General features: G+C 38.8%; 1 protein-coding gene across 6 annotated transcripts in view; it reads right to left on the bottom strand.

Annotated features, from left to right (window-relative positions):
- ATE1 (arginyltransferase 1) overlaps positions 1-19,940 on the bottom strand; it is a 71,497-nt gene that overhangs the window by 14,544 nt on the left and 37,013 nt on the right. For all 6 annotated transcript variants that reach the window (XM_021400262.1, XM_021400263.1, XM_021400259.1 and 3 more), the window contains one exon: positions 1,693-1,813. In XM_021400262.1, coding sequence (XP_021255937.1) covers positions 1,693-1,813 — 121 coding nt within the window. The remainder of the gene's footprint in view (positions 1-1,692; positions 1,814-19,940) is intronic.

Genomic DNA, 19,940 nt, shown 5'->3' with positions numbered 1-19,940 from the left:
TGAATACTCAGAAACCCTTCTCCCATCACAGAGACTTGGCAGGTCAGAGCGTGCAGCACTCTCCTGATGTAGCGCTTTCATAACCTGCAACTAGCACATTTATTAGCTATCTTTTTTTATGGGAGAGAAAAGGAGTTCATCGTATTTGGGAATTTTCGAACAAACTGGTGTGAGGTAATGTTTCAGAAATCGTCTGGCATTATGGGCCATGTTAAAAGATGACCATTTGCAGTGACTGTTTTATTGCCTCAGGCAACAGTGCAAGCCACACCATTCCTCCCAGTTGTTTACTGGGTCTGGTTATCACCCTCAGTTTCAAAGTAGGAAGTCCCACTGCTGATAAATCATGACCTACTTAACTGACATAATTGAGGGCTGTGTTATAGAAAGCTATTCACGAGGAATAAAGCTCATCATCCTTTCTATTGCTCTTTTTGTAATTTGCTGTAACTTAATTAAACTCATATTGCTGACTATTGTGGAGGGGAAAGAAAAGAAGGAGGAAACTGATTCTACTGTTGAGAAATAGCTTCCTTAAAGCTAGCAAATCTTTAAACCTCAAATGGCTAACAGCTCTCAGCAGGCCTAATACACTTCAACACGTAGCAATGTTTTAATTTCCTTTAACCACGGGATGTAAGTCACAGCTCCAGTAATGTCTGGAGTGAGATATTTTGTGCTGATAATAATGCAAAGTTTTATACCCTACAGTTTCCAGAAGCATGGTATCCCACAGGAATTTCACAGAATTCAGAAGATGATGCCCCTTTGCTTGTATGGGGTTAACACTGTCAAAGGCAGAGGAGCTTAGTTGTCATTCCTGGGCTTAAATGAATACACGTCTTTTCCTTCTGCATAGCAAAACTATCTTTAACACCACTAGCCTCCAAAACCGTTCTTCCTTCTACCTCTCTTTTTTTCCTATTTCCTTTCACCATTCTAATGAGGTAACTGGTTGAGGAGGATATGACATTGAGCTTTCCTATGGTTGTAAATGTTTCTTTTCAAAGTGCATCCAACCATATTCCCAAGGCTATTTCCCACCATACCACATGGCTACCTGCACAGTCATTCTCTATTTGCACAGTACGCCTGGTATAAATTCTACTCAAACTTTTAAATCTGTATCTGACCTGATTTTTTTAAAAAATATTTTTGACCATTCAATACAAATCAATAAGTAATTATTTTACAGAATTTCTACAAATTACGTTCCATGTAATTCAAGATGCTGGAGGTGTTTCTACTGTTGTATTCTTCAAAATCTCAGCTAGATTGGAAAGCTAAATTCAGCAGTTTGTTTCTTTACACCGGGTGCCTTTACGCTTCACTTTCACTTTCCTGTACTAACTTCCTTTCTTTATGCATTCATCAGACTAGAATTTAAGGAGAGAACAAATATCAGTTTTTGCTCACATAAAAAGTAGCATACAAAATTACCTGAAAAACACCAAATTATGTCAGTTTGGAACTACATACTACCTGTAAAACAGAACGGACTTAAAATCTGTGCTGCCCATGTTCAGAGATAAAACAATCTATTTGTTAACACTTGTGGGAGAAGTTGTGAACTTTAGACTTTTTTCCCCCTTAAAGGCAACATTTCTATCACTCCTCAGAAACAAATGGTACCAATACGTAGTAAATACAAGAGAGACAATTTACATTTTTTATCATTACTTGTGACCTTACCTGCTTTTGCATCCTGGTTGAAACGAGAGTATTTGGAAAGCTCAAGCAGTGGGAGACATTGTTCAATAGGCGTCCAGACGTACGTCTCCGGACACAACAAGTCAGAAGGTCTGTACTGACCCTGCAAAGGAGGAAAGGAGAAAAAGAGGAGTCAGATCAGCTGCACAAGGACAGCCTGGCTACACATTTCCTATGAGCAAGGAATAGTTTTAATCTAACCTAAAAAAACTGAGTAAGAAACAGCTTCACTGTAAACACAAGCTTACTCCTTTAGTAATTTTGCATTAGCTCAGGAATATAGACTTAACCTTAGCACTTGAAAAAAAATAAAATTAACACAGTATATTTTACGTTATCCAAAATGAACTTGAGAAATTTTGGCTCTCCTCACTGAACTCTGTGTTTAAGTTATCCTCTAGTGATCTGTTGAGCTGGTGCTGACACTAAGAAACTCAGCACCTCAGAAAGCAGCTTGTCTCAAATGTTCTTCATTCCAGCAAGTAACAGCGACAAGAAAACCCCAACCTTTTTAACAGAAAAAGAACACTTCACAGTAAGTAGGATTTTATTTTCACTGCATTAGTAATAGAGCATTTTGTTCACTGCCCATTAAATAGCAATACTGTCTTTTCAATGCATGGAATTTTTCCTGAATAGCTTACAGGTAATCATTAGTGAAATTCCACTATTTTATTTGATTTATTTAAAATATATTCTTCACAGACGTTTCCAGAAACTAAACAGTGATATTTGTTTCCCTTCTGCTACACAGAAAATCACCACCTCAGCAATAATGACCTTCTCTAATCAAATTTTTTTTTAATTTAAAAATAAGATTATTCATTGGCCTATAACTTAAATCAAAAATCTTTGAGTCATTGTTCATTTAATCCATTTAGTCTCCATAGCTATATGGGGGCAATATTTAATTAATCTTCAAACTGGAAATTCACTACGTATATCAGCTTGGAAAAACAGATATTCAGTAAATAGATTGCAAACGTTTAAGGATTCCATCATGCTGCCCTTGATGTAATTAAGAGTTCTTCATTTGAATTAAATAGGTAATGAAGATGATGATTTTGGAAAGAAAAATTCATGTTTTTGCCAAGTACTAAAGACTAATAGTTGATTTTTTTTTCAACAGCAACGAACATAATCCTCTAAAAAGTCACATTCACAAGCTCTGCTGTTCTTTTATAGATGCACTCCAGTGCAACAACACGTGGTTTTGGAGGCCATTTTCAGGATGTTTACAGAGATTCCAGCTTCTTTTAATTCTCTTTCTGTTCAACTCCCGACAATATTTAGAGTAAAAGAATGAACTTTCTCATTACGTATGTCCTATCAAGTTTAAATAGAAAAGTCAGAAATACAAATGTTATGTCTGATAGAAGTCACAACTGTCCACACGAATAAAATATAATTTTGTTCCCATTTCTGCTTGAAGTGAAAACAATATTCCTCCAGTTCCACGGAGGAGCTGAAACCTCACAGCATTAGAAGATTCTCTAAACCCAGAGAATGGAACTGGCATTGAACTGTTACACTATCTAAACTGAGAGTTGAAACGGATGGGAATGCTATGCCTAAAGAACGTGTTTAGTCACTATTATTCAGATGAAACAAATTAAGGCTCGGGGGAAAGTACGCCTTTTCATTAATAGCCAAAAAAATTAAACATAGTTACTTGTGGATTTAAAGACATTTCCTCAGTTGGCCAGAGGCAGAAATAGCCAAGTAAGCATCTCTCAGAACAGTCACCAAAGCACAAGCACAAGGTGGCGGAGATGCCTCTCCTGCGAGCACGGATAGGCTCCTACGTACGCAGACTGCTCACTTACTGTGCTTCTGCAAGATCTTGCCACTAGACAGCAAATTACAAGGGCTGATCCAAAAGTAATGCCTCCCCTTTTATTACGTTGCCCCACAATGTCAGAGGCAGACGGTGGTGGTGTGGCAGCCGTTGACAGATGGCACCAGAGAGGCAGTCTAACACAGCAGCATCTGACATGGAAGCGTATATGGAGCAAAGGTGTGGAACTGAATTCCTGAATGTGGAAAAAAAGCACCCATTGACATTCACCAACACTTGCTGGACGTGTATGGAGACCAACCAGTGGATGCGAGCACAGTGAGGAGTGGGCGGTGCGTTTCAGCAGTGCCAACTAGTTCCAACCCCCAGATCCATCACTATAAATTCAGTATTTATTTGTGTGGTCATAATACCCTACTTAGGAGGTAAAAATGAGTAAATAGTTCTGAGGTTTCCTCTTCCCTCAAATTTAGAATTCTGTCAGTGAACTTCCCTGAAGATGAGTGAAATGGAGGTGATGGTGCAGAGAGGACTCATCGACCAGTGACACAGAACAGAATTAGAGGTAGAAGTTAAACAAACCATTGATGCTCTTCAATATCCTTTTTATTTTTATTAAAAAAAAAAAGCAAAGTATTTCCAAACATGCTAGAGGTACAATTTTTTCCTCCCTTAAAGGTGTTTTATTTACTCTACCAGTTAAACCCACATCCCATGAATCATCCAGCAGAGGAAGTGGGAAGCCAGGGACGCACAAGGGTGAGTTTCCCAGTCAAGTGTTGGTGCTCTCTCTATATTGACATAATTAAAAAGACAATCCACAGAAACCGCTAAATCAAATGGAGTAATTTCTAAGGGCTTTTACTCCTTTTTGTTTTCCATTCCTTAAGTGATCACAACCAATTTATTTTCTTCCTATAAGATGTTAAAAACTCAATATGAAAGTAAATGATAATGAATCAATCTCTTTTTTCCTGCCCCATCCTCTTATTCCTGGACTGTGAAAAATTTCCATCTGAGAATCCAGCCAGATTAGATGTCAAGTACAGCAGGGACTGTATTCAAGAAGAAGGCACATGTTCAAAATCATTACTGACTCAAATATTTATACTGTCTAAAAAAGCTCTGTCTGCAAGAATACTATTCATATTCCTTCTTATTCTTAATACCACCAGTTTGCAGTATACACCCAACATAAATCAAGAAGAGAAAGGGGATCTCCTACCACAGAGCTACTTATCACAGTAGAACTTAGTGAGGATTTTCAAAATTTGCTTTTAAAATATTTCTCTTTGGCTTCAGATTGAATTAGCATACATTTCAGAAGTAAGTCTACAGTAAAAAAAAAACCCACAACTGAAAACATTTTCTTTTCTTTTGTCTCACAGAATAAATGTCCCTGCAAAGTAGCACTGCTTGTACTGCCCAAACCATCCTGGGAATATTCAACTACAAGGTTTTCAACAGAAACGATCACTTTACAGATCATCCCACTGCACTTCTCTTCTGGTTCAGCTTCATAAACCCAGTACCACCTGCTGATAAAATGCACTCTGTCAATACACAACAACTGCACACGTCCAACAATTTGCTCTATGGATGCTTCCATAACCAGCTAACTTTGCAAACAATGCATTTTGCCAGCCATTTCATAACCCTGAACAACTGCTTCATTTCCTAACCCTGAACAACTGCATTTAATTACTGCAGCCTTCGAGCTGTAGTTTCCCTCAATGACCATTACTACCAGTGTGATATTCATGGATGTGCAATCATTGCGTTATCAATGTGCCACCCATGATTTTACTGACCTACAACTCTGAAGGGACCTGAATTTTTCTACTCGTTCCTCTAACGTAGGCTGCTCCATACATTTTGCCATTCTCAGCAGTCTGATCTCTCTCTGCTTTGTCTCCTTTGAAATACAAGAAAAGGGGCACAGGGCAGGATAGATACAAGTATCTACCAAATGACTGGATTAAAAAGCAGTACTGAAAACTAATATAGCTAAAGAAATCCTGAGTATGTGGTTTCTTCTACCAAGTCAACTCGCTGCAATATAAACATGAGCATCTATTTAATAAAAACAGCTACAAGACTTCATTTTCAGAGAAGTCTGGGGCACCTTTCCTCATCTAAAAGAAAAAAATCTTAAGGTGCTCTCCCTCATACTACTAGATATGCTGCATTTTAATTGGAAACTTCTGGAAATATATTTTACAGTGAAGTTGCCAAGCCTAAATTAATACTTCACACCGTGATATTTTCTGTTTTACAGTTTCCAAATCAAAATCAACCAGAACTTCTCTGAACTTTTGTCCCACAGGAAGGGCAAAGGTTTCAATGAGACTTAAGTCTGGAGATTACTTTTTGAATATTTTGTAAAATCGGAGGGATTTGGTAAGCATTTGAGATGGAAAACATCAGCAGAGTTTGTTTTTGTAGTCTAAGTAGAACTTAAAACGTAAAACTACCAAGAAAGAGAATAGTCTGGAAAACAAAAAAGGTCAAACACCAGTAGCACTGAAAAAACAAAAAGGGAAGGTTAAACACACATTTAATTCTTTTATCAAGTGCAGTTTACATCTGTATTCTATTTCTTCACAATAAACCCATTGATCTTTTATTAAAAGTGAATTAAGACTGCCTTCATCTCAATTTCCACCCAGCTGCTTAAAACAAAGCTCTCAGACTACGTAAACAAAAAAATTCCAAATCATCAGCAGCACTCTGTTAGAGCTAGGCAGCACAACACGAGGAAGAGTGCATCAGGTTTATTAAATTCAGTCCTTCCACTGAAAGACAACCCCACTGGAATCCCAGCAGCTCAGTTCTACAGCAGACCCTTGCTCCCTGACTTCATTCCACAAACAGAAAAGGTCCCTGCTGACCCCAGAAGAGTAACCCCAACGCCCTGCTTTCATAGCCAGCAGAACGGAGCTGGACATCTGAATCCATCTGTGCTTCCTGCCCTCGGTGTCACTCCTGTGTGCCCTGCGCGTCTAAAGGGAGGAGGAAAGAAGGGGAAAAAAAGCAACCTGCACAGCTCTCTCCCACCTCACAGTCACCATATTTCTTTCTGAACTTTTTCAACAAACAAGCCCTCAAGATTAATGCACACAGAATAAACAAAGCTTTGTTTTATCAATGAGAAATGGTTGGATGCTTCAGATTTATCATCAAAAGTATTCTGCTTACAAGGAAGCGTCTCTCAAAAAGGAGTTAAATCAGCAAACATATGGATTGTGGATAATTCGATGAATAAATAACAATTTGGATTTAACCTGGGAATCCACAATTGCACGTGCAGACGCTTGCCAGACACTCCAGTAACAAAAACTGGAGTGATTTTATCAGAACTTGCCATTAATTATGGAATCAGAGCTTTTAGGGCCCAATTTTGTACTCTTAGAAGCTCAGTCACCCTTTGTTATTAAAGAACAATGCACTGTAATCCTCAAACGATCCTCAAAACTGATCTTATAGCCCATAAGTCTCACACTACTTTTGAGAAGTGGACAACATGTAAGGAAATTATTCACAGAATCACCAATGTTGGAAACGACCTCCAAGATCATCCAGTCCAACCATCCACCTACCACCAATATCTCCCCACTAAACCATGTCCCTCAGTACAACATCTAAACGTTTCTTGAACAGCTCCAGGGGCGGTGACCCCACCATTCCCTGGGCAGCCCTTTCCAGATCCTGACCATTCTTTTAGAGAAGAAATTTTTCCTAACATCCAATCTGAACCTCTCCTGGCCCATTCTCCTTCCTGTTCTATAAGATGCGCTGATGCTCATACCTTTAGTCATATGCATCTCACACACAGAAATTCACAGAGCTGTTGCTCACCTACACTGTTTGTTTTCCTGTAGATGAAATGTAAACATTCCATAGAATCTTCGTCTTTGGCATATAAAAATAGGAGATGTTGATAATGGATGGTGCCCGCTGTAAACTCCAGACAAATTCTACAGACTGACACCACTATCAAAATGTTGCATATCTTCAAATACTGCCATTTAATCTCTCTTGTACACTAATGCTTTAAGCAATGTCAGTGATACTGAGCTGGCAGAATGGTGACATCAACACAAGACTGAAATTTCAAAGAACGTTTCTATTTCAAGGTGTGTGCAAATATTTACAGATTCCCTATGAACTTAAAAGAGCCATACATTCAAAAAATTTAAGAAAAAAAGCCGTGATCTTGTGATTTCAAAATATCAAATGAACAAAAGAAACAGTTCACAGTATTTACTGAAAATCACCATTAAACATCCAGCTGGGAAAAAGTCAAATTGAAGATGGCACCACACAGACACAGCGCTGAAGCTGGAGGCCAGTATCCATCCTGCCCATAGGGAAGGTACTCAAGAATCCCAGAAAAAGTAGCATGGTTAAAGAGAAAATTTATCGGAAACCAATGGAAAAAAAGTTAAGCTCATACGTGGTCAGAACACAAATCATCTGATTACCGAAATGGAGCTGGTTTACTTCAATTCTGCTGCAGAAATTCTTAAGGAGACTCTAGCAATAAACTTGGAACAAGAGATTAGGAAAAGCTATGACACAAAGATAAAACCCAAGTCAGGGCCTCAGGAGGAATGCTCCATTAGAAGCACACCAGCTATGCCGATTTCAGTCTATCTTAAAAGAAGTTTATTTTGGCAGCTGTGAGAAGTGGCAAAAAAAAAAGTGAACATTTCAATCGCGTGGATCCCATATCTTTCCCTTCAAGAGCTGCCACAAGCTCACGTTACTTCTTGAAATTATTAAATACTTCACTTTTGTGCATTTTCTTACATTTACCATAAAGTGAAATAATCAAAAGAAAAACACACACATCCTAGTGTGTATTGCATTAACATTCACTGGTACAACACAAGGAGGTGCGAAGGCATTCTGCATAACTTCTATTGTTTATTCTTTTTAAATCACTGACTGGAATTATGAATTGCCAAAAAGTAAAACTATGCAAATCAACTTTTGAATCTTTTGTGACGTTTGCAAATGCAGAGAGTAAGCCCCAGACCCTTACCCTCATGATTCACAATTCACTGCAACTCAATTCTCTTTCTTTTCTTCCCTCTTTTTAAACCAAAAAGACCCTTAACAACTCTAAAGGACTACAACAGAGAAAAGCACTTTCTCTGTATTCACTTCCCAGGTATCTGGAAGTCTCCCGTTTTCTCTGTTTAACCAAGCACAGCACGCACATTGCTCTCTAGCTTATCCAGATGCAGCCCCTTTACCTCCGAACTCGCCTTCCTGCTGCTGGGTGCGCAGTCCCCCAGTACCTCCTGCCCAAGAATTTCTCCGAATCTAACCCTCTGGACTGTGCTTTGGCCTTATGTCCAGCCTCAAACCCAACTCCCCATTTACAGCTGCTGGTTCTGTGGTTACCTCCAAGCCCTGTGCTGTTTTCCCTGGCATTTGCTCATGCTCAGCAGCTCCAAGCCTTCCCCATCTTTCCTAACGTCCCTCAAGCCGTTCTCCTCAGACAGCTTTCTCTTCTTCCAGCTTCAGACCCAACCCTCCATGCCCAATCACCCACCCCAAGGCCCCTCAGTGCCCCGTGAGATCCACTCTGTACTACTTCCTACACCCATCACAGCCTCATCTCTGCTTTTTTATCAGTGGCCAAACTCACATCGTCAATGAGAATAATGCCTCTGTACAAGACTTTCCCAAAGCCCTGTTTCTGCCTTTAATGGGGTTTCCAAAAGCTCAGCCAGAAACGCAAAGAGCTTGCCAAAATCCTCTCCAGACAAGGCTCCAAGGGCAAGAAAACAAGGCGTGCCCAAGGAAGTCTGTGCCTGCTGGTCGGCTCACACTGAGTCATTCCGTATTTCACCTCCATGCCCAGCTACTGACTCACTCTGTGTAGTATTTGAAGACATAATAAATTACCGGACTAATTGACAGCTCTTCAAAATTGTGGAACACCGATGTTCAAAGGAGTTGAAATACGCTCCCAATTAAGAATTCAGATGAGGGAAGCAGGCTCTGATTAAGCTATGCTATGCACATAAAGCAGGACTTTAAAAAGCATTTATAGTGCTTGTGCAACTATATTATGCTGGAAAACAATGCAACTTTAAAAACTGGCACTCCAGCTTTAATTTCTACTTGCTTGCATACATTTAAGAATAAGAAATAATGCTCTGAATTGATATTCCAGAACTGGAAAGGATTTTTAACTTTGGAGCTTTCTATCAACGTATGGCACACTTAGCAAGGTTTTGAAAAATCACCAATAGAAAGAAGAACCTAATAAGAGACAAATAATTAACCTTAGCCCATTCAACACTGAAACATATACAACAGCTAGGACAGTTGCTTTCTTAAGTGCTGAAACAGAATCTATATTTCAACACTTAAAAATCTCGAACACGTACATACATTACAAATTTTTGTTACAATCAACAGGATTATTCAAAAAAAAACAAGTAGTCTCAAAAGCTGATGCAATTGGTTTAGCAATGTACATAATTGCACGGACATTTCAATGGCCTTATCTGCGCTTCTGCCTGAAAATTCTGGTAGCACTTCACACAACCGCCATGGCAGTTGAATTCTGGCTCTGATAATAATGACTTCTGCCTCAATTTTATGTTTGGAAATGAAGCATTTTAATCTAGACTCCATCACAGATTTTTAGTCAAACTGACCATGGGAAAACATGTGCACTTTACAAATAAAATCTATAGAATTCTGGGCAAACGGGCAGAGAAAATACCATAGGAAAGTTAATTAGTCAAAAAAACAATCATTGTGTGGGATATTGGCTAAATAACATTGTGAAAATCAAAATAATGCATTCATACTGCACACAAAAATATGTGAATTATACTAAAACTCTGAAGGAAAAAGAATTAAGTCTCAGTGTTTAAGTGTCCACAACGCTTCATCAGGAATGACAAAGTTACACACCACCATCAGACATTCTCACTCTGCCTTTCCATCCACAAACAAAAGAAATGAGAAGGTTCGCTTTGCCACAGCATTCCAACCATGTGTTAGAACTTAACAGTAAGTTAACACAGCAGAAGAAAGTAGCTGTGCAAAAATCCAGATCAAAGAAGTTCACTTTAAAAGAACTTTCTTCTGTTGCCCATAAAAACGTTTATTTTCAATGTAAGTTTTCATTCCCGAAATAAGCACTCCAACTTTTGGTCAACTTCGCTTGTCAAACGTTTGTTAAACAAGGTTGCTTTGTTTGCTGCAAGAGGAGCATCTGTGCACAAGTTCTCTGTGCTCCCCAGGAGCACCTCTTGTGCCTCACCTTGCGCCCACCTCAACACCTGTAAGCCACCATCTCAACTGAACTGATATTGATATCCATTGATAACAATGGAGCGGTCTCAATGAGACACAAACCTGCACCGCCAAGAAGTACATGTTTTGTCACCTTAGGAAAAATGTTTGTGATCTCCAGAAATGAAAAGGTCCAAAGCAGCTAGGCACCACGCCTCCCCAACAGAGCATAAACAGACCTGCTCTCATAGCGGGCAAACCAAGAAAATCCAGCTCTGCAGAAAGCCAAATCCGTGCTGACATGCCCGTCCTACAAGCTTCTGTTCATCTGCTCAACCTTCAGACTCAAAACTGAAGAGCAGATCAGAGCTCCATTCATCACCAGAAGAAGTGCTAAATTAAGACTCGTAGTATCTGGACCTCTGTGCGCTTGAGCCTCTCAAGAACGGGGCTAAAAGTAAGAAATGGGAAGGAATCCAAATACAGGAAGACAGAACAAGCATAGGGATAACACAGAAAATATGCCCAGATATATTGATGCATTGAATTTTTGTCAGGTTATTCACAGGGAACAGTAACTGCCTGCAAACATACTCTACAAGAAGTAACAGCATTCTTTCAACATATTCTTTGTCATGTTGACTTGCTTTCAAACTCCTCCTTATGTTAACACAGTTCTTTCTCCTTTATTATAAACAAAACATTAACCTTCAAGTAGTGGATTTCTTGTCAAGTAAGTCCATTTTTATTAAGTATCCAAAACTGAACAAAATGAAATTACAGTACCAAATTCTGTAGCAGTCCTCATGCCCGCAGGTTTTGCATCTCCTAGCTACGTAAATGCACGTGTGTGTGCTTGTGGCTCCGTTAAACCGCCCAAGTTCAACATCATTCTCATAGCTGGTTAGAACAGATCTGCTATTTATTATGCTTTCATGGCAATAATTCAGGTTAAAAGGTACAGACATGTCCACTTGCATGTTAAGGAAAACATACTGCTTAACGTTAATGTATCCCCAAAGTATCTGAGCCAAAATACCAGCGCTTCAGTTTTCTTTCATAGCCAGATGTTTGGAAACTGATTCCTCTGTAATTGCCTTAGTAGAAGAAAACAAGTTTGAAGGCTGGAATCAGTAACTATACCATAAGCCACGTATAACCTGATTGTACCAAAATCTGGTAATTCAAGGGCATACTAAATGTACATCTAAATGGATCCTAATGGATTAGGGGCATATTAAGAATAGAACTGCATTTATAGAACGTCAAGTCCTTGACCTTATCAGTTTGTAATTCCCATTTTTCACAGGGAAAATCATAAAGCCCCACAAGAAGGTGAGGCTGCCAGTACGGGGCCCTGGGGACTACCAATTCAGTCATCAGTGTGATGGAAACAACATTTAACATACAGAACTCCTTTACCAACACCCAATGATTGAAAATAGTTTTGTGATGACAAATTCATTAAACCATCATCAAACGGTGAACCAGATAAAATTCTGTGAAAGAAACCAATTTATCTTCCAAACTAAGGCTTCAGTCCAGGCTTACAAAACACTCTCTATCAAAACCAAATGATCATGAGAAAGATGCAGCGTTTTACTCAGCATCCTTCACTGCCACTGGGAGATGTGACCAGAGGATGCAAGGAGCAGCAAGTCCTCCCAAAATGGCTGCCAATTCCTCTGCTCCACCCCTGAATGGAACATAATTAAGAAGGATTAACAGCAAGCCATACAATGCCAACCAGAAAAGAATAAAATGGCAAGAACGTAAAAGAAAAAAAAAAAAAAGCATTCACAAATGATGAATAAACTTTACTGAACGCATTAGCACTAAGTAGCCCTGCAGAACACTAGCCTCAGTATCTTAAATAAAATCAATAGATTAGTGGAACAAAAAGCTCATCTTGTCTTCTGTCCGTTCATAAAACAACACTGCATTTGTGCTGGGATCAAACAAAGAATTTGGTTCCTGTGTACTTTTGCTCCATGAACCCATTCTTCTTCAATTAGTTAACAATGGGATCGTTTTCATCCCCTTTTTTCTGTGTCATTCTAGCTCAGTTTTACTTGTGAAAACATTTTCAAATTACCATTTTCATTCAGAGTGAGAAGGGGAAGGGAAGCAAACAGTGTAACATTCTATTAAAAAAAAGATGATCTGGTCCTTTGAAAGCTTTCTAGTTAGAATCTCACAGAGATCCTATACATACAACACTGCAAATAACTGCTATTAACACCTCCCAGTACTGAAACAATTTCATTCCTTTTAGGACAGTTAGTTCTTCAGCTGAAATCAACTAAAAGTTTCCAGGCACAGGTAACTCTCTCACATGAGACACTGAAATCTCCTGGCACTGTCTGGAAAGGGCAAGGGGTTTTGGTTTGGTGGTTGTTGCCTTACACTCGAAATACAACAGCTCATGAGGCCTCCCCCAGTAGGGCAACCCTTGAAAGCCTTTGGGAATTGATTCTATTTGATTAAGCAAAACCTTTAAAAGGAGCTGCAACAAATATGTTTAACTTCTCCATTGGCAGTTCTGCTTGGGGGGCACCACCTGGACTCAATTAAAGAGAATAGATTGTTTTGTTTATTTTTAAGTGACTTGTATCTGAAAAATGTTGGTAGCTACCAGCATAGCATGAAGTAAGCTCTACTGGTGATACTGGTGTTGTGGAAAAAAAAAAAAACACAAAACAACACAACACAATTAAATACGGTCATCTGCAATTCAGTATTAAACCTATTTGCTCTGGAGTTTGTTTATTCTTAATTTGCTCCTTTCTTCGAACAGCTGCTTCCAGCATTTACTATAATAAGGATGATAAAACTCATCCTAAAAATTTCCACAGACCCTGCAGGGAACAACTATAAAACCCCTTGATGCTCTGTTACCTTGTTTAATGCAATATTCTCTCCTGAAAAGAAGAAAACAGGAACTTGTAACAGATGCTTAGCTAAAACAGAATGGACAGGAGACTCAAGGGCATATACACCGTGCCCTCACATTCAGCCACACTTTAGCACTAAAAAGAACTCAGCCAAGTCCCAGTTTAGACCATTCTGAAAACTCTGTACTCACACAATTCCCATTTTTTCTCCTGGTCTCCAGAGTCTATCTTCTTTCTTATATAAGAAGATTTGTTAACTTCATTGTAAATAATGTCCTCAGCATTTGAAGGCCTAATTTTAGACATCATTCTATAGGAAAGAAATGGATCTGCTGAAGAAAATCCATTGGACATCATAAAGAATGGCAAGAGGATTAAAAATTGTGAGTTGTAGAAAACATTAAAAGGCACTGAGGGCTTTATTTTGGTGAGTGGATGGGTGGTTGGAAATAATACTGTTTAGGAAGTTCATGTCAGACAATTCAATGAAAGACGAATAAAGCACAAAAATATATAAGGATTTAACTGTCAACATATAAAGACATGTCGAAGGAAACCTTTGGCAGATACATGTCCAGTGTGTCTTAAAAGTTTACACAGATGTAATTGGACCTGCCTTGGAGCAAGGATATGGACTACAAAATCCCTTATGGACGTTGACAAGTCTATTTTTCCATTTCTTCCAGGTTCCAAATCATTCCCCTCTACAGCAATTTGGGACTCCAGTTCCTACCCAAGCAACATTGATGTACGAGCAATCATTGCCATAAAATACAGAAAGCTTTTTACAAACTGGACTGTTGGAAGCGCTGTGGTTAATATCAGTATCGAGGACAAATAATAGAACCTCATTAATATACTTTTACTCAGTACAGTGAGCAACTACACAAACTCAAAGAAAATAATAATTCAAAATAATGAATCGTCATCTAGATTTAATGTAATACTTCAGAGAAACGTACCGTGATAATTCTGTAAAATATAAACTCTTAGTAAAACCAGACCTCATTAGAGTATCTACCATTAAATCTTTCCTGTAAAACTGGAGAAAAAACAACCTCTGTGTGGATTAACTGACCTGTCAGCCAGCTCCTACTGTAAAGACCGCAAGGTGAAATACAGCAGAGCCAGGAGGAGCAGGAGTTCCTGGCTTTCGGACCAAATAAATTCCGCTTGACAATACTGCCTAATTAAAGCAAATATCATCAGTGAAAAGTAAAAGTCAGAAAGAATACAATAAGAGCAACCAAATTCAACGAGAGTTCCAATATTGCACGTCTCACCACGTTCAATAGACCTGGTGCACAGACAAAGCTGAGCTGTGTTTCAGTGGCTTCAGTGATAGATTTGAAGGGCTGATTTTTCTCCTGGACACAACATCTTTGATATTTTGCCCAGAGCAGGAAACCTTGCATGCCTCTGAGCAGCCTCACACAGAGACACGGCTGCATGGGAGACGAAAGCATTGCCCTCACTGAACACTGAACCTTTTGCATCAGGATGTCGTAAGGTAGCTGTCTCAGCATATCCTAAATTCACTCATCTTTGGGAATAGCCAAAGAGACAGACAGGCCAACCAAATTCAGGATGCATCTCAAAAGCATCCAAAAATAATTAAGTCAACAAAATACACAGCAAAGCCAACAAAGCAGCACTTCATCAAATCACTTGTTGTTAGAGACTTTGAAAAAGCACATTGACTTGCATGCATCTTACATTTACTAGCACTGACCAGTGGATTTATAGAATTCAAAATGGAAAACTCTGAAACACGAGCCATGACCTCATTCCTTAGATGAAGGAGAGAAATTAATGATGTGAATTGTGAAGAAATTATTCCTCCTCCCAAAAAGCCAAAATAAAACAAACAAAACCCACACGACTTTTGTCTATATTTTCACTGTCTACAGTTCTCACTTTAATTGCTGAGAGTTGCTATGAGTCCCGTACAAATTCAGTCCAAGGCAGTAACAAGCAGTGAATTTATGACCATGCAGAGCCATGAATTAGACATGATAAATTTCCAGCAGCTATTAGCATGCAGAAGATGGTTTGTGTCAGGTTTATTAACACAACGTTGAACAAATCTTTTCAGCAGCTCATTTTGACAGACGCAGTCAAGTTACCTCTAATAACTCCGAAAACATCTGCGGGTACAGAATTAGTCTACAGCGAACAAACCGTACCCTTCCTCGGGTGCTTTTATTAAGGTGAGCTTGGATTTTTGCTTATTTAGGCCTCACACAAATGAACAAAATTGTATTTATCAAAGAAATAGTATAGGAAAACCAACTCAAATTAGAAAAACTAACGTAGCAAGTGAAACACAGAACATATTCCTACCGGTGTACACACATAGGTAGTTAATACCATCTCTAGCATATTTTTGTTTTTGTTCTTCAGAACATCTGAACTATATATATGTTTATACATATTTACACAGATATAATCTTGAACTCTTAACTGAAATTAAAATCTATTGATAGAGTCAATATTATCATCATCAAAATATCAATATTAAAATATCAATATTAAAATCACCTCATGTTTGGAATTACTTTAAAGATTTTGAACATTTCTCTGGAATAACCTACATGGGAACTTGTTCTCTTGGGATTTTCCAGTTTGGTTTGTATTTTCTTACTGGTTTCAGCTCGAGGAAGGTCTGTTTTTAAAGACTGCATGAAAATGGTGTAAGGGGATCCAAGCACCAAACTGCTGATAACGGAGTGCTTTAGGACAGCACTTCAATAATATTTATTTATCCAGTATTGAAATGTTACAAATTTAAACGTTAAAAAAAGAAGTTTACTAAACTGGAGGAAATGGTTTTGTAATTGGAGCCGTATCAAAGAAAATTTACAGGTGTACAAGTGAAACTTTAGGAAGGCCACATCCTGCACGTACAGCTTCACTCTGCAAAATGACTTTCAGATACAGTTCCAAAGCTTGTACAGCATACACCCCCAGTGTCTACACGTTTATTCCCTCAAGGGACAGCACAGTAATGAGAAAGGTTTCAGAGATCTGCTGAGCCCTATGCAACAGCCATTTCATTCTGTCCTGATAGAAGCCCACAAATAAGGCAGGCAGCCATAAATACATGTCATGCTTGCACCTGAGTTCTGCTATGCTTCAGTCACCTAATGCTTGAAGTCAACAACTGAAGAGGAATCCACATTTTCCAAAATTAGAATAATAAAGTCAGAGGAGTATTTTTGCATTTTTCCCCAAAGGAGTTCTAACTGACAAAAAAATATGTCTTAATTGCAAATATTTTAAAAAAGGAAAACTAAAGTTTCTTAACTTCAAAGACTTGGCTGAGCTCTGCATTTGTTTCTAGTGGTAAAGTGGATTCCGACTGGTTTTAGCTCTGCAAATCTTGTGTGAAACTCAGCACAGCTTCAGCACATGCACGAAGGGAAAGTCATAATCATTTACCAATTACATACAGTACAGAACGCAGCAGCTTAGAGGAAATAACAATAGTAATTGTATTCATTATCCTGAACTGCCGTAAAAAACAACATGGAGAAAGATACTCTACTTTTAAGTAATTTTATTTGCATTGGAAATCCACTGTCAGCATTCAACAATGGTTGTTGCTACTCGTAACAGAGGCTTTCAATGCTCTTAACAACACCGTTGTCCCAGTTTTCACAACCTGGAGACAAATATCTTAAAGGATTAAAAAAGAAATGAAAAGCAGAGAGCGGCCTCAAACACTTTGTAGGATGCTGTCCAAAGTCAAGAGGAAATACTTGAGAATATTTACAACTAGCACTGCATGATCCCTGCGGGTCCCTTCTAACTCAGGATATTCTATAATGAACCAATTTTTTTATTTTTTTTTTATGGTACTTTCTACCCTGCCCCACATTCCCATCGCTGTTCACTCCAACACGCTCGGTACCATTCACTCCATGTGTGCTGCAAGCAGCTAGTCGGAGGCTTCTGGGCAATGAAAGGTGCAAGGAAAAAGCTTTTATGGAAGAAATCAACAAATGAAAAAAGAAAAATAAAAGGAGGGGGAACAGCAGGCTCTAAGGATCACTGCAGGCCTGAATATAACAATATATGACATATCGAATTGGAAAAAAAAAGACGCAATCCAAAAGGACCCAATCGCCAAGTCAACACTTTGGGTAAAGTATATGTAGAAGAGGATTTTTTGCACTAGTTACATCTTGAAGGAATATTGGAGCAATTTGATTTCCAAAAGCATTCAACACATCTACAGTGGAAGATAAATTCCCTTAAAATGTTTCCCTTGCAGCTGAGTCCATCATCTGAAGTACCATTGCAAGTCTCGGCCAGCCATGTTAAAGGAGTTCTAGAAAATCCCTTTGGGCCTGAATGCCAGAAGCCAAGTTATAACTCAGAGTGGTCTTTTACCCCCGCAGTCACTAACCCAACCCATTGGAAGGAACACACAGAGCACATTCATTGCTCCAAGAAAATGAGAGCTCAGTTTCAGCTGCTGATACCAACACAGAGCAGTAACTTGACCACAGAGGAAGTCCCATGAAGAAGTGGAAGGAAAGTACAAGTAACGTGGCTAAAAACCATGTTAACAAGCCATGCAGAAAGCTAGATGCCACTGAAAAGCAGGGAAATTTTCCTCCCTTTTCTGCAATTCATCATTTTCAGGTTTTTTTTTGTTTTTTTTTTTTTTGTTTTTTTTTGTTTTGTTTTGTTTTTTTTTTTTACTATTATTATATGTTTTAGTCTTTACTTTTTGTTTCCTTGTTTTTGAACAGTTTTGCAAGAAAAATGTAACTATTGTATTGTCAAAACCTGTATGGCTTTCTGTGAGTATGCATCTGCTTTTCAACCTACAAATTTACAATTCTTTATCAACAAGTAGCATTGCATGCAACAACTTGGTAAACTGTAATAAATATTGTCTTGTCAGAATATTTAGTTGACTATTTATGACCCGTTTGTAAACACATTTTGAATTTATTTCAATGTATGGTATTCCTATAAACGAACAAAATTAACCTTGGAGAAGCCACTAGTACCAGCGCAAACAGACCTGAACAGAGCAAGTCCAGTTCCCTAACTGCATTCTATTTATCATCTATTCCCACTGTTAATAGTAATAGCATGGAGAAAAACAAGCTTACGGCTGGTGGCAGCTTTAACACATGCTAAATAAAAAGATAAAGCACAGAGGCATGCAAACAGCAGCTTTTTTGTGTGACGCTTTTCAAAGCTATTTCAGTGGCAGAATTGTAGCAGCACGTGCTTATAACCAAAAATCACAGAGGTTTGCATTGAGACACATTGCAGTAAGTTGCTTTCCTTCGCATGTTTCAGCCTTGCAGGGAATCCAAGCTTTTTGTAAAGGTTAACTGAGTTCTATGGGCAGGAAGGGTGAAAAAGCCCCAGGCAGGAGGCAGACCAGCGTGGGAGCTGGAACTGCATGCTGCTGCTGCATCGCACTGCTGAGGGAGGAGTGATACTGAAATTCCTAAAATCAGCCAAAGAAATTGGCTCTGGAGCTCTATAAAATTCCAGGGGCACCGCTTACGACCGCAGTCAGCCTGAGGTATTCAGTTCAAGAAAGATTAATCACAGATGAATCAGCCTTTTGTTTCTTTTTTGACATTTCAGAACCCTTTCTAGTATTCCATCTATCTGAAGTCTGGCCATGCCTTGATACCAAAGTAGACTGTTTGAAATAATTCCATTTACTTTGGCCCGCATACAAGTCTGGATAAAGATTTCAGTCAAAACATCTCTTCAAATCACAGAATGGTCTTCAAATGGCACACAGATAGTGAGGCAAAGAGGCATGGGGTCTTTTCAAAGCTCACTGATGTTATTTATTTACTGACTTCATGGAACGGTGTCAGGGCAAGGGGATGGCTGGCCAAACCCAGAGACAGTAGGTGCTCCAGTTGCACTATTTGCATGCAAATATTGACACTGAAAAAGCTTTAAAAAAAAAATCAACTAGAAGTAAAGAAACTCACATAGCAAAATTCATCAACACTCCCTTCCCAATAGAAGAACTTGGAGGAGAATAGGATTTAAGGTCAGCGGGGATCTAACTGGCAGAAGCTGAGCAGCAAGTACACTGACTATTTAGACCAGAAGATCTTGATTTTGTGCTGTCTGGTGTCACCCACCAACAGACTCAAAATTAGTATCAAAGAGCTATGACGGAAATAACAGAAACTAGGAGATTAGCATTGCAGTGAGCTCAGTAGCTACCGGAGAATGCAAGTTTAATAACACAGAACCACAGAAAAAAATCTTGTGTG

The sequence above is a fragment of the Numida meleagris genome, chromosome 5, assembly GCF_002078875.1.
Source record: "Numida meleagris isolate 19003 breed g44 Domestic line chromosome 5, NumMel1.0, whole genome shotgun sequence".
Classification (NCBI taxonomy): Eukaryota; Metazoa; Chordata; class Aves; order Galliformes; family Numididae; genus Numida; species Numida meleagris.
The sequence above is the reverse complement of the archived record's forward strand: the minus strand, read 5'-3'. Positions and strand labels throughout refer to the sequence as shown.